The 15,764-nt window shown below is 43.1% G+C and overlaps 1 protein-coding gene across 2 annotated transcripts in view; it reads right to left on the bottom strand.

The window, feature by feature from the left end:
- Positions 1-15,764, bottom strand: part of myo15b (myosin XVB) — a 98,677-nt gene that overhangs the window by 49,218 nt on the left and 33,695 nt on the right. For both annotated transcript variants that reach the window (XM_086065237.1, XM_086065238.1), the window contains 7 exons: positions 11,612-11,709; positions 11,320-11,520; positions 6,148-6,223; positions 5,907-6,008; positions 4,851-5,001; positions 3,173-3,263; positions 2,853-3,102 (listed from right to left, as the gene is read on the bottom strand). In XM_086065237.1, coding sequence (XP_085921363.1) covers positions 2,853-3,102; positions 3,173-3,263; positions 4,851-5,001; positions 5,907-6,008; positions 6,148-6,223; positions 11,320-11,520; positions 11,612-11,709 — 969 coding nt within the window. The remainder of the gene's footprint in view (positions 1-2,852; positions 3,103-3,172; positions 3,264-4,850; positions 5,002-5,906; positions 6,009-6,147; positions 6,224-11,319; positions 11,521-11,611; positions 11,710-15,764) is intronic.

Genomic DNA, 15,764 nt, shown 5'->3' with positions numbered 1-15,764 from the left:
GCCCACAACCCTACCCCACCCCACCCCTCAACAAAGCCGCCCCCCCACCACGACCAACCGGCAGCCCCCCAACCCCCGACCCCCAGCCCCCGGGGACCCCCCGCACCCAGGCACCGGCGCCGAAGAGGGGCCAGACAGCAGAGCGGCGAGGACAGCCGCGCCCACCCCACCGCCCGCCGCGTGGAGGGACGGAACACCGGGGGCAGAAGGGGAGATGGGGGCACCGGAGGACGGCCGACACCACCGAACCCCAGGCCAGGCGCGGAAAGGCCCCGGTCGTCACCCCAGCGTTCTTTGTGAAAGTTAACCCCTGTTACTGAGTCCGCCAGCTCGCCGACTGGCGAACTCTACCCCTAAACCGTGAATGTGACCCCACCCAGTGTATATACAAGTGTGTGTGTGTGGTGTGTGTGTGTGTGTGTGTGTGTGTGTGTGTGTGTGTGTGTGTGTGTGTGTGTGTGTGTGTGTGTGTGTGTGTGTGTGTGTGTGTGGTGCATTAAAATTAGGAGCAGGTGAACCGGAGCCGAGGGAAATTATATTCCCACGCTCCGATCCACCCGCCACCCGCCAAGATATCCTATTGGCCCTTGAATGCTCTGTACCAATGGCAGGAAAGTTTTTCATGCTGAGAAAAAAACCCTTAGGTATCGGTATGGTTATCGGCATCGGCCGATACTGCAAAGCTGGGTATCGGAATTGGGGGCCAAAAAACGGTATCAGAACAACAATAATATATATATATATATATATTATTATTATTTATATATATATATATAAATAACGCTAGATTAATGACCGCCCCTTATTTGGAAAGCCTCAACTTAGGGGATTCCAGTCACTACGCAGCAGAAACGTCCATGTCAAAACTACGCAAGAGAAATGCACTAGAGCTAAAACACAATGTTTAAAGGCACCGTCCAAGGTTTTGATGAAATAAGCAGTAGATGATGAATACACATGAACTCCTTCTCAATCTTCACCTCTGGGCTTCTGTTAATATGTGGTAGGGATTTTGTCCTCAACCCCCACCCCCCAAGCCTGTATTTTGCCATTTTGTGTTTGTTTTGCCAACAGCGGGACGTTTCAGAGTGTACATACAGTTGTTTACTCTCCAGCCAATCGCAGAGCTGCGGGTGGCGGGGGGGCATGTCACTGTAGGCAGACGAGATGTTGAGTTGAGTGACTCGAGTGAAAAAGATAAGCGATTCGTATTTGTAATAGTAATGTTTCGTATGTTCGTGTGTCAAATAAATGTGTGTGAGAATTTTTTCTTGTGAGTATGAATCAAAATTGTGCGTGTGGATTTTTTTCTTGTGGATACGACTCCTCGGTTGTGCTGCGGATATGAATTTAGAACATGCAAGTCACGATGACGTCACAGGCAGGTCACAGGGGAAACTAGTGCGTAAAATGTGTATTTTAAAATAATAATAATAAAATAAAATAAAAAAGAATTTGGACACTAACGTTAACGTTACCTGCTGCAATGACACTTTTTTATTTTATTTTATTATTTAAAATAATAATAATAATAGTAATAAACATTTCTATAAAATAAATTGGATACTGACGTTGTTAACGTTACCTTCTGCAATGACACTTTTCATTTTATTTTATTATTTAAAAATATATATATATATACATAAAAAACTTTAATAAACACTGAATACAATAGAACAAATCTGAATAAAATATCTAATCAATTGCATTTATAAAAAAAAAATTAAATGGTAAAGAGACTTTATGGACACCTTGTATATATTTCTATAAAATAAATTGGATACTGACGTTGTTAGCATTACCTACTGCGATGACGCTTGACCTGAGTTGTAAGAAGCTCCGTCCAAACCGCGCACGTCCGCCATTTCTGTGATTTTCTATCTTCTTGGCGCATGCAAAAAACAAAAACGAAAAAAATAACTTCTTGGCGCATGCGCAGGTGGAGGATCGATTAGTTTCCCCTGTGACCTGCCTGTGACCTGCCTGTGACATCATCATAATTTGCATGTTCTAGATTCGTATCCTCAGCGGTGGAGGCGAATTCACAACCGAGGAGTCGTAGTCACAAGAAAAAGAATCACACACACACATTTTTGACACGCAAACACATGAAACATTATTATTACGAATATGAATCATTTATCATGGATACGAAACGTTTATCACGGATACACCTTAGTTTTCTACGGATACGAAACGTTTATCACACATACGCCTTCGTTTTTTACGGATACGCCTTTTTGACGGATACGCCTCCTAATCCCGCTCCTCCATGTCTCACTGTTGTTGCCCATGTGAACGTTGAAGCAGAACGAGGGAGATGCACACTTCTCCCCATAGTGCACTACTCTATGGATGTCTTATAGGAAAAAAAAATAGTGCATTTTTAATTACCCTTAACACACTTTGAAAAGTAGTGAACATCGATGATCATTCAACTAGTTGATATAGACCACATGCATTGCGAGTATGAAAAAAAACGGAGTGAGCAACAGCGCAAGCACGAGAATCAAAGCGATACATTAATTATAAACTACGGAAATAATTAATTATTTTTAGTTGAAAATATGTAGGTCATGTGCTATGTGAGGGGAGGAGCAAGTAATGAGCTTGCTCTAGGAAGCGTCAAAAAGAATGAGGGCACTATATATTAGGCCACTATATAGCACAGGGCTACATACTAAATGAGGAATTAGGGGATAAGGGTGGACGTTCGGACGCAGCCATTCTTTAGGGTTGCTTTTTTGTAACTGTCTACTATTAAATCAGGTCTGATAAAAGTTTTCATTTCATGTTCCTGGTAGAGAATGTATGCTTTGGGACTAATAGTTTTAACATTATGATAGACTTACTAAGAGATGGCGCAAGCGTGGTTGGTGGATCGGGGATGTTGTGAAGTACAGGAGGTGGAGGGAAGTCAGGAGGAGGTGGTAAAACATGTCGATTGCGCTGTGAGCCAAACAAGTCTTCCAGGGAGCGCTGCTTCTGCCTCATATTATTGGAGATAACACGAGGGCCAATGGTAGAGGGAGGAGAAGACTGTGGGGATGGACTGTGTGTGGGAGATTGATCTTCCTTTGGTGGAGAAGTCACCCACTGTTTCTGCAATCAGTGAGGAGTCAGTGTTAAATATTTCAAATTTTCCTTGACGTTGCAATTGATCTTTTCTTACCTTTTGTTGCGGCACTGGTGCTTTGTTTCTGAGTTTGGCAAGAGCTTCCTGTTTGGGATCTATCTTCTTCATAAATTGCCTTATAGGAGCTCTGTGAAGTGATTAACAAGAAATTAAACCGACTAAAGCATAGACGCTGTGATTGGTCAACTGCTGGTCACATGACATGCATTCTTTATGGATTTGGCCCAAAGTGTTATTTTTTATTTATTTAATTTCTGAGAGAGAGCTCAGTATTGTTCATTCGGTAATCTTACCGACTTGACATGTCATCATCATTGCTCTTTCTCTCTTTTTTTTTTTTTTTTTATGTGCGTGAGTATGTGCGTACACGGGTGTTTGTGTGCGTGCGTGTGAGTGTGTACTCATTAATTCACCTAAAACTTATTAAAAATCCCATACCGTTCACCTAAACCAAATACTTCAGAATCCAGCTAGAGTCGTGAGGTTGTCAGGAGACCCGAAGAAGGATCAAAGAAAAGAAAGGAAAGTGAAATCCAGCACCGACCAGACATCACCTACTACCCACCGGGTTACCAACCAGAATCTTTCACCAACCCCAGAAACATCTAAAATCCAACAAATTAGGGAGACCTCAAGAGACCAAAGGAAAGACTGAGGAAAGGAAGGACGGATAGATGAAGCAGAGTGAGATCCACAGACATCAGCCTCCACCGATTCAACAACCAGAGGAAGAAGCAGATTGTGTTTGAATTTCGATAGATGCTGGTGTGTTGGATCTGGCATGCATGAAAACCTCCACCAAAGAGGGGAGCCGTCGACCTCGGCCAGGACAGAGCAAGCACAACCCCCCAGGGCCCCCCTGGCCACGACAGCGCCAAGGCACAACACGGCCCGCGCCCCAAGCAAAACGCAGCAGGCCCGCCAGGCACCCCACCGGCCCAAAGCCCCCACTATCCCCCCACCCCCGCTGGTCGTCATGCCAGCGTACCTAGTGAAAGCTAACCCTGTTACTGAGTTTGCCAGCTCACCGACTGCCGAACTCTACACCTACACCGTGGATGTGACCCCGCGTTGTGTATATACAAGTGTGTGTGTGTGGTGCATTAAAATTGGGAGCAGGTGAGATGGAGCAGAGGGAAATTATATCCCCCCGCTCCGCTCCGGGGCCCAAAGTGTACATCACACATACAGTAGCCAGTGTTGCCAACTTGGAGATTTTCTCGCTAAATCTAGCGATTTTCCCCAAAAAATTGTCAAAGTGGTAACTAGCGACAAATCTAGTTTTTTTTCAGGTGTCCTGGAGACTCTGACGTGTCAGGTAATTTAGGGTGTTTTTTACTCACTCTTTGGATCTCCTGCTACCTTATTCCTCTCTCCCACAGCGTTCATTACAATTACATGCAAATTGCAATTATGCATATTTGTTAATGACATCATTTAGCGACTTCTAGTGACTTTTAGAACAGCCACTTCTTTACTGACAGTACACTGACAGTAGCCTCGACATAGACAAAAGGAATGCACTACTGGACAAACTGTCTCCTGTTAACTAGAACTAGATCATTCATACGTTGTTATAGCACCATGTTCTAATAACTTTAAAAAATGGCTTTGCTCTTAGAATAAAAAGAAATAATTAAACTTGTGTCTGCAGGCAGGCCTATTATTTCTTCATTTCATAAATTCCAGTAAAATAGCATAATTTTTTTCATACCTAATAGGCTCAAAGTTTTTGGGTTCTGGAGGAGGTCGACTGTTGAACTTTTTGATGATTTCCCGAATGTTGGAGGTTGGTTCAGAGACAGGAGTTGTGGTTGGACTTTCTGTTTTGCTGTAAGGATCAGGACTCTTCTTTACTACGGCAGCTAAGAAACAACAATTAAATCTAAATTAAAACATGGTTAACTTCTTTGTCTTCATTGAAAATACAAAATGAATAGCGTGTTTTCATCCATAACAGGAATGAAAGATAAAACCGTCCAGTAATCCAATGAAAGAGAGAGTTTTGCAGTTTTTAGCCTCACTTCTTACCCCCATGCTCACAAGCCTACATCACTGGGGTGCACAAGCGCAATTCTCAAACATAACTACTCATAATGGCATCCAGTTATGAAAGTGAATAGTTGTGATATATAGTTATAGCTTTAACAAAACAGCAGTGCTACTAGCAATATTAAGCTAGCATTAGCAGTGTAAACAAGCCAACGTTAGCCATGGCTGCTACATTGGTAGCATGATTTATCGGTAATAAAGTGTCGCTGGAGCAATACATTTATCGACCAAAAGTTTAACTCATTCAAACCCAAAAACGTATAAATTTGCTTTTCAATACTTTGTCCTTCACTCCCCAAAACATATTTATACGTTGTTGTTGTTTAGTTTTTTTAAATGCTAGAGTAGGGGTGGGCACACTCGGTCCTCGAGGGCCGGAGTCCTGCAGGTTTTGGAAGTTTCCTTTCTCCAACACAGCTGATATATGATCAGCTCATCAGCAAGCTCTGCATAAGCTTGGTAACAATCCTGTTGATTGGAATAAGCTGCGTTGCAGCAGGGAAACCTCCAAAACCTGCAGGACGCCGGTCCTTGAGGACCGAGTTTGTCCAGAAATGCTCTTGAATCCCAAGCTAACAGGTCAGCGCAAGGCCGCACGGGGTGTGTGTGAACTCTTCCTTTTTTCAAAAACAGCAAAACTCCTGTTTTAATCATGTATAAATCTAAGGGTTTTTAAACGTACATGGATCTATATATTCCATGTGATTTGTGTTCTTACCCTTTGGTTTAGGTGCTACAGGAGGAGGAGATGGACGTGCTGATGGTACAGGCTGTTGCTGTTTGAATGGGGTAGAAGGAGGCACCTGGGTATTGGATTCACCTTGAGTTTGAGAGTGATATGTCAGGAAACCAAAGTTACATTTGAAGCTTACTTTGAGTTTGATGATCATTTTATATCAGTTTGGCGATCCCCATTGATTATATAAAAATGCTCTAATTCTTTTAATCAGTCGACTCACCAGTATTGTTGAAGTACTGCCTTTTATCTTTAAAAGACTGAGGGTTATCCCGATTTTGTGAATCCACTTCTAGTGGCTGTTACAAACATACAACATGTTATACATTATTGTTAATACATTCAATAATCCATTTTATCCTTTTTAAGAACCATTCTTTTTTTACATTTAAACATATGGACATCTTAGAGCAGGGGTGTCAAATGTACGGCCCGCGGGCCAGATCAGGAAGCAAAGGGGTTTAATGGGCAAGATGATCTTAGATTTAAGTACAAAAATGAGCAATGTCAGACCAATTAATCAGTCAACCACAATCAAAACATATAAATTGTTAATTTCACAAGCAATCTTCAGATGAGCAATGCAACTTGTACACGGAATTGCCCTGGATGTCATTATTTTATACACAACCAAAAGTAACTGTTTGTTACAAAAACAAAAAAAACATAGACCAACATAAATCAAACCTAAACATGCTAAATACGACACACATTAGATTACAGTAATTTCTGGACTATAAGCCGCTACTTTTTTCACTTGCATTCGACCCTGCGGCTAATACAAAGGTGCGTCTTTATCCATCAGATCACAAGGGGCGCACTTTAAAGGAAGCGCAATAGCGTCAGGCAGAGCAAACCAAACCAAGTGAGCCAAGTGTATGGAGAACCAAAAGTGCCAAAATTAAATAAATGAATACACCATTAAATAATTAAATAAATGTGTCATTAATTCATTAAATGTTTCATTTATTAATTACATATGGAATTAAATAAATCAATGTGTTATTAAATGTGTCATTAATTAATGAAATTACTATGATTATTTGTATATATATATATATATAAAATTATGTATCTATTTAATTAATTATTTCATGGTCACTGTGTTGCGGCGTTTCATGAATTTATTTTATCTGTCAATCACTCTTCAATGGAAACACCTACAATTCAAAACTGTACTTTAGCGAAATAGTAGAAAGCTTGTTTTTTTTTACATGTTGGTTTTGCACAATAACAAGCCTCGATCACTATATATCAGAAAAAAAAAATCTATCACCGTAGCCACCATGTTTCTAACCTTTTCAGGCCAAAGCAGTCGATTAAACAAGATTTGAGCCCACTAACTTTGACATTAAAATAAATCCATGAAATTATATATATATATATATATGTATGTAGGTAGGTAATTTAATTAATGACACGTTTATTTAATTATTGGTTTATTTAATTCAATATTTAATTAATAAATGACATTTTATTATTTCATGACACATTTATTTAATTATTGGTTTATTTAATAACACATTTATTTTTATTTATTTATTTTTTCTAGAGAGAGCTCAGTATTGTTCATTCGGTAATCTAACCGATTCGACATGTCATCATCATTGCTCTCTCTCTTTTTTTTTTTTTTGGGTGAGGTTGTCAGGAGACCCGAGGAAGGATCAAAGAAAAGAAAGAAACGTGAACTCCAGCACCAGCAGGACATCACCTACTACCCACCGGGTTACCAACCAGAATCTTTCGCCAACCCCAGAAACATCTAAATTCCAACAAATTAGACCAAAGGAAAGACTGAGGAAAGGAAGGAAGGATAGATAAAGCAGAGTAATATCCATCGACATCAGCCTCCACCGATTCAACGACCAGAGTAAGAAGCAGATTGTGTTTGAATTTCGGTAGATGCTGGTGTGGGGGATCTGGCATGCATGAAAACCTCCACCAAAGAGGGGAGCCGTCGACCCCGGCCAGGACAGAGCAAGCACAACCCTTCCGGGCCTTCCGGAGAGCAATCCTAGGAGCCAGGAGCGCCCCCCACCCCAACACGGCCCGCGCCTCAAGCCCAACGCAGCAGAACGGGTCAAGACAGACCCGCCAGGCACCCCACCGGCCCAAAGCCCCCGCTCCCCCCATGACCCCCCCCCCCCCCCGCCCCCAACCCGCCACCCACCACAACCCAGCCCCCACACCCCCAAAACCCCCAGGGGACGGGGGAGGAGACGACAAGAAGGGCAAGAGGCGGTGGCAGGGCAGCAGAGAGAGGGGGTAGGAGGCGGAAGGGTGACGAGGGAGAAGGGACAGGGAGGCGGAGGACGGGCGGGGAGAGGCGAGGAGGGAGAGGCGGTAAGGGGGAGGAAGGGGGAGGGGAGAGGAAACCACGTGGCACCCCGGAGGCCCACCCGCCCCGGTCCGCGTCGCCGGGCACGGAGCGCCGCCCCGGACACCAGGGAGAGCACCACAACGCAACACCCCCCAAAAGACCCAGGGAACGGCCAAGACGCAGCCGCCACCCAGCAGCCAACAGAGGGGCAGAGCTGCCCACGCTCAGCCAGGGGGGACATCACCTATAAAGTTAACCCACTGGCATGCAGTGATTCCGAATATTAACCCGTAGTGCCCATTGGAGGTGAATTTTGAGGAGTTGGTGACTGTTAGGTGTCATTTGATGTGGTCTGCTCGATCCAACCATTAGTTACAAATTGCCAAATACAAAAACAGCAATATAAGTTATCACGATGTGGTGGCTCTCGCTAACAGGCAGAATTAAGTAAACAGATTTAGATTAAAAGATTCTATATACGTAGACCATGTTTGCATATATTTTGATATTTGCTTTTTACTCGAGGCAGTTATGGGATATGTTTTCCATTAAAATGTGATTTATGAGGAGGTTAGACTATTGGTCGATATTCAGAGTTTGTTTATTTTTTCAGCTAACAAGAATTAATTTTTTAGCGATGGTAAGGGGTACAAGTGTAGATTGAAATTGTTTACGCGGTAAGTCAGTTGTTGTTAGGTCACCTGGCAAAAACAAGTTTGGAGATAAAGGTATCCTACAGTCCAAGATAGCGGAAAGTTTTTCTAAGACTTTAGTCCAGAAATACATAACCGAAGTGCATAACCATAAAGCATGAAAATAAGTGTCTGTAGTGTTTTGTAAACACTGGAGACAAATGTCGGAGTCTGAGAGTCCCATTTTCTTCATCATATATTGAGTACTGTATGTTCTATGAATAATTTTATATTGGATAGTTGTAAATTTGTGTGTTTTGTCATTTTAAATACATTTTCAAAAACATGAATCCAAAAGTCAGATTCCGGAGCTATAAACAAGTCTGTCTCCCATTTCGAGATGGGTAAATACATTTTATCAGTATATGAAAGTAACTTATATATTTTTGAGAGTTTTTTTGTTAATGTCGGAGAAAACTTTGTAATATCTTTGGCTAAAACAGGCAGTTGGAGCGTACCCCGAAGTGTTGGAATTTGTTTCTTTATCATATTTTTTACTTGCAAATAATGTGAAAAATGTCAGTTTTTTATTTTGTATTTTTGGAGAAAGGATGTATATGATATAAACATATTATCTGAGAAAATATGGTGGAGATGTGTAATTCCTTTCTGCTCCCACACACCTAAATAAAACGATTGGTTGTGAAGTTAAAAGTCTGGGTTATGCCATATGGGAGAAAGCCGGCAGGGCTCCAATTGGGCTTTTGTAATTTCTAGTGCCTTCCACCAGGAGGTCAGGGTGGCGGAAATCATTGGGTTTTTAAAACAATTGTGTCGCTTAATAGATGTTGTAATAAAGAGTAAATCTTAAAGTCTGAGGTTATTACAATCCTTCTGTTGTAGTTCCAGCCAACAGTTAGTATCTATGTTGGGTTGTGCCCATATAATGATATATTGTAGCTGGTTAGCTATATAGTAGTGCATACAATTTGGTGCCTCTAGACCTCCTTTGGATTTACTTTTCTGAGAGCAGATAGACTAATCTTTGCTTTTTTTTATTCCAGTAAAACGGCTGAGTCCAACAACTGGAACCAGTTAGACGTAGGTTTGAATGGAATCATTGAGAAAAAAATATTTATTAATTTATAAAACTTTCATTTTAATGGTGGCTATTCGTCCTATTAGAGAAATGGGAAGATTATTCCAACGCTCCAAGTCACTGTAAATGCCAAATGACACATTTAATTATTTCACGACACATGTATTTAATTATTTATTGGTGTATTTATTTATTTAATTTTGGCACTTTTGGTGAGTGTGTGTATATATATGTATATATATACATACACATACATACACATATATATATACATATATATATATACATATATATATATACATATATATATATATATATATATACACATACACATATATATATATATATGTACATACACATATATATATATATATACATATATATACATATATACATACACATATATATATATACATATATACATATATACATACACATATATACATATATATATAAATACATATATATATATATATATATATATATACACACACACCAAATGTTTGGACACACCTCATCCAATACTATGCTTTTTTTTCAGGACTTTGTAGATTCTCACTGAAGGCATCAAAACTATGACAACTATCAAACACATTTGGAATTATTTACTTAACAAAAAAAAGGTGAAAAATATAAAATAAATACCTAATTAAATAGCCACCCTTTTCTCTGATTACTTTTTTGCACATTCTTGGCATTCTCTCGATGAGCTTCAAAAGGTAGTCACCTGAAAGTGTTTTCCAACAGTCTTTAAGGAGTTCCCAGACGTAAGAATGCCAAAAGTATGCAGAAAAGTAACCAGAGCAAAGGATGGCTATTTTGAAAAATCTATAATATAAAACATGTTTTCCGTTATTTCACCTTTTTTTTTGTTCAGCACATAACTCCACATCAGTTATTATACAGTTTTGATGCATTCAGTGAGAATCTACAAAGTAACCAGCCATGAGAATAAAGCAAATGCATTGAATAAGAAAGTGTGTCCAAACTTTTGTACTGTGTCTATGGGAAAAGTTACTTTGATATAAGAATGTTTCAACTTACAAACGAGGTCACAAAACCAATTAAGTTTGAAAGTTGAGGTACCACTGTACTTGAGAAATATTACAGAAGCGGACGTCCATCATCAATGTTTCCGTCATTTGTCAGTCCAGATCCTTTAGTACTGACCCAGTTATCGATGATGGCACAGCCCCCCAAAAAATCCACTTCCGGCAATGCTGAGTTTGTCAAATTTTCTCATCAATCATTAATTGTCAACAACATGGGCATCAGTCATTGAGGGACCTTCCGTCAATATTGACAGAATGCCCACCTCATGTTTTTAGTAGTCATGCAGTTTACCTTCTGCACAGGTGGATTAGGCTGCCGTGCAGGTTGAGATTGGGGAGATGTGAGCGTGTGTTTCTGCTGCTCTTCCTGCTTCCTCTCCTGTTCCCTCAACCTCTGCTTCTCTTCCTGCTTCCTTTCCTGTTCCCTCAACCTCTGCTGCTCTTGTGTCTGCTGCTGGGAAAGAGTCATTGCTTGCATAGTCATCTGCTGGGCCTACAGAGAGAAACCAGGGACAGGTGGGAACTAGAGATAAAGATTGAAAAATAAATGATGTGGTAAAAGACTCAAAAGTGTTTATCCAAACCATCAACAGAGCCTGCTGGTTGATGAGGGCTTGCTGTGTTGCTGCCAGTTGCATGGGGTCAGTGACTGAGGGAACGAGAGCCTGAGGCATCATCATGCCTGTGTGAAGAATATAGGCATGGGGAGTATAAAGGGATATTTTACAAATTTTGCAATTTTCAGCTAAATAAAAAAGTTAATATTTTGTCTGTCATGAATTTGATCATGTTATTTTTCATGTACAATTACCACCTTTAAAAACGCATTTTCCCACTTGCTGTTGACTGAAAATGACATCACATGATTAAAAGGCTCAGGTAACAACCAATCAAGGTTCAACTTGTAAACCTTAGGAAAGCTGAGATCAAGGCTCAACTTGTAAATCTTATATAGCTGCTATTAGTGTCAGTGTTGTGGTTCTTTGTCTGCGGCACCGCCACCCGCTTGACTTTTTGATTTGCTTCCTCAGTTGCCCTTGACGACGGTGGTGAGCAGAGCCGACACACCTGCAGCATGTTATGATTACTTGGCCTTATAAGCCAAGCCGCTGCGGACAGGTGGCGTCGAAGCATTCTCCTCGCCGCTTTGCTTGATGCTTACGATGACGTTTGCTAAGTACTTGCTTTGTATTGTTACCCGCTTAATTTTGTATTTTCCGCAGCGGCTTAGACCTCTTGTACGCTCTTTGTGTATAGTTTGATGGTGGCACTTTAAGTTAACCTTGTCTCCAGAGAGGTGTCCAGGAGGCATCCAAACCACCTCAACTGGTTCCTTTCCATGCAGAGGAGTAGCAGCTCGACCCCGAGTCCCTCCCAGATGACCGAGCTTCTCACCCTATCTCTAAGGGAGAGCCCAGACACCCTACGGAGGAAACTTATTTCGGCCGCTTGTATCTGGGATCTTGTTCTTTTGGTCATGACCCACAGCTCGCGACCATAGGTAAGGGTAGGACCGTAGATCGAACGGTAAATCGAGAGCTGCGCCTTTTGGCTCAGCTGCTCCTTCACCACAACAAACCGATACAGAGCCCGCATCACTGCATATGCTGAACCGATCCCCCTGTTGATCTCCCGCTCCCTCCTATCCTCACCCGTGAACAAGATCCCAAGGTATTTGAACTTCTCCACTTGGAGCAGGATCTCATCCCTGACCCGGAGAGAGCACAACACCCTTTTCCGACTGAGGGCCATGGTCTCGGATTTGGAGGTGCTGATCCTCATCCCAACCGCTTCACACTCGGCTATGCGGCAATGCGTACCAAACTCTGACACCGGTCGTAAAGGGACCAAAGAGCTCGTATCAGGGGGCTTGGTACACCATACTCCTGAAGCATGTAGACTGGTTGGACGAACTCCCATGCACCCTTGAGAACCCTGCTGAGGGTGTAGAGCTGGTCCACTGTTCCACGACCGGGACGACAACCACACTGCTCCTCCTGAATCCGAGATTCGACTTCCTAATGGACCCTCCTCTCCAGCTACCCTGAACAGACCATACCAGGGAGGCTGAGGAGTGTGATCCCTCTATAGTTGGAGCACACCCTCTGGTCCCCTTTCTTAAAAAAGGGGACCACCACCCCGGTCATCCAATCCAGAGGCACTGTACCCGATGTCCACGCGATGTTGTAGAGGCGTGCAACCACGACAGCCCCACAACATCCAGAGCCTTTGCTACCGAGGAGCTTTCCAACCACCTCAGTGACTTCGTCCCCAGAGATAGGAGAGCCCACCTCAGAGTCCCCAGACTCTGCTTCCTCAAAGGAAGACGTGTCGGTGGAATTGAGGAGGTCTTCTAAGTATTCTCCCCACCGATTCACAACGTCCCGAATCGAGGTCAGCAGCACCCTATCTCCACTATACACAGTGTTAATGGTACACTGCTTTCTTCTCCTGAGACGCCAGATGGTGGACGACAATTTCCTCAAAGTCGTCCGCAAGTCGTTTTCCATGGCCTCACCGAACTCCTCCCAAGTCCATGCCAAGTTTTTGCCTCAGCAATCGCTGAAGCTGCTTTCCGCTTGGACAGCCGGTACCTGTCAGCTGTCTCCAGAGCCCCACTGGCCAAAAGGGCCCGAAAGGACTACTTCTTCAGCTTGACGCCACGACAGGCACCAACCGTCTTATGGCCATAGCTCCGGTTGGCTGTCTCGACAATGGATGCGCGGAACATGGTCCACTCGGACTCAATGTCCCCCACCTCCCCCGGGACAAGGGCGAAGTTCTGCCGGAGGTGGGCTTTGAAACTCTTTCTGACAGGGGATTCTGCCAGAGGTTCCCAGCAAACCCTCACAATACGTTTGGGTTTACCAGGTCTGACCGGTATGTTCCTCTGCCATCGGAGCCAAACACCACCAGGTGGTGATCAGTTGACAGCTCCGCCCCTCTCTTCACCCGAGTGTCCAAAAGGTGCGGCCGCAAATCCGATGACACGACTACAAAGTCGATCATCGAACTGCGGCCTTGGGTGTCCTGCTACCAAGTGCACACGGTGTGGAAACGGCCAAGATCCTGGTGAGGGAGGTGTTCCGGTTCCATGGCATCCCCTGGATCTGGTCTCGGACCGCGGTCCCCAATTCGTCTCCCGAGTATGGAAGGCCTTCTGCAAGTCATTGGGGGCCACCGTCAGCCTAAACTGGGACCATGTTACATTGGGCTCTTCGACATTGCCTCCGTGGTCAATCCTGTCACTGTGAGACTCTGGCTTCCTCCCACGCTCAAAATCCATCCTGTTTTCCATGTTTCCCTGCTTAAACCAGTGTCAGACAGTCCCACCGGCGGAGCCACCTCCTCCGCTGAGGAACGTGGAAGGCGGTCCTGTACACACTGTCAGGACCATCCTGGACTCCAGGAGGAGGGGGAAAGGGGTGCAGTACCTGGTCGACTGGTAAGGTTATGGTCCTGAGGAACGCTCCTGCGTCCCCCGCTCCTGGATCCTGGATCCTTCGTTGCTCCGGGCATTTCACTCGCTGCATCCCATAAAACCAGGTAGGCCGCCACGGGGCATCTCTTGATGGGTAGTACTGTTGTGGTTCTTTGTCTGCGGCACCGCCACCCGCTTGACTTTTTTATTTGCTTCCTCAGTTGCCTTGACGACGGTGGTGAGCAGAGCCGACACACTTGTGGCGTGTTATGATTAGTTGGTCTTATAAGATGAGCCGCTGCGGACAGGTGGCGTCGAAGTATTCTCCTCGCTGCCTTGCTTGCTGTTTACGATGACTTCTAATCCCTGGTTTTGCTTAGTACTCGCTTTGTATTGTTACCCGCTTAGTCTTGTCTTTTTCCGCATTGGCTTAGACCTCTTGCGCGCTCTTTGTTGATACTGTCCTGGTGGCATTTTAAGTTAACCTTTTTGTTAATTGCAGTCTTTTGTACTGGTGTCGACTCGCTACGTGCGCTTTCTGTTGGACTTTTCTCACGTTTTACTATGATACATTCTCCCGTGTGTTTTTGCCACGCTCCTTAATTTGCTAAATAAATCTTGTCTAACCTTTTTTTTGTAAATACAGTTGTGGTCTGCGCTCTGGGATCCAGCGCACACACTTTCACACACACTCTTGACAGTCAGCTTTAAAATTAAATGTGTTTAGTTTGATTACATCATAAATATAAAGATTTATTTTATTCATTTGTAATAACTTTGTTGTTTTGAGGGTTTGTTTTTTGAAAAATTGATCCGGGCATATTTTCAAATTTCCTGTAAAATGTCTGGATTTTGTGTTTATGGCTCTATGCTGGCAGTTTCACTCCAAGAGTACTCTTTTACTCAGCAGCAGATTTAGTGCATGTGTGACCTGCATTAGCAACAGCGTCTCTATACCCGCTGTCATTTGTCAGATTATCTGCCAATCAAATCCTGTGTTATGTTTAAAATCACCACACATGTGCGCGTAATAAGCGCCACTCTAAAAACGGCTGAAAGAGAGTCAAGCAGGAATGATGCGGCGACCAGACCTACAAAATGCTGAAACGACAGTTTATGTTTACAGATAACCTCAAGAAGAAATATACATGCTTCCGTGCTGGTCGGGTTTCACTCGAGGCAGAATGTTTGGTGTGCAAAGCTGGCAGGTACGTCTTCGTCACCAACAAAGGTGTAATATCTTGAGGTATGTTCATGAACAGCTGCATGCACATTATGTCCATTCGTGTTGGCTTTAATGCAGGTGACTGTAACAC

The sequence above is a fragment of the Leptonotus elevatus genome, chromosome 20, assembly GCF_054856555.1.
Source record: "Leptonotus elevatus isolate MCC_2025b chromosome 20, RoL_Lele_1.0, whole genome shotgun sequence".
NCBI lineage: Eukaryota > Metazoa > Chordata > Actinopteri > Syngnathiformes > Syngnathidae > Leptonotus > Leptonotus elevatus.
The sequence above is the reverse complement of the archived record's forward strand: the minus strand, read 5'-3'. Positions and strand labels throughout refer to the sequence as shown.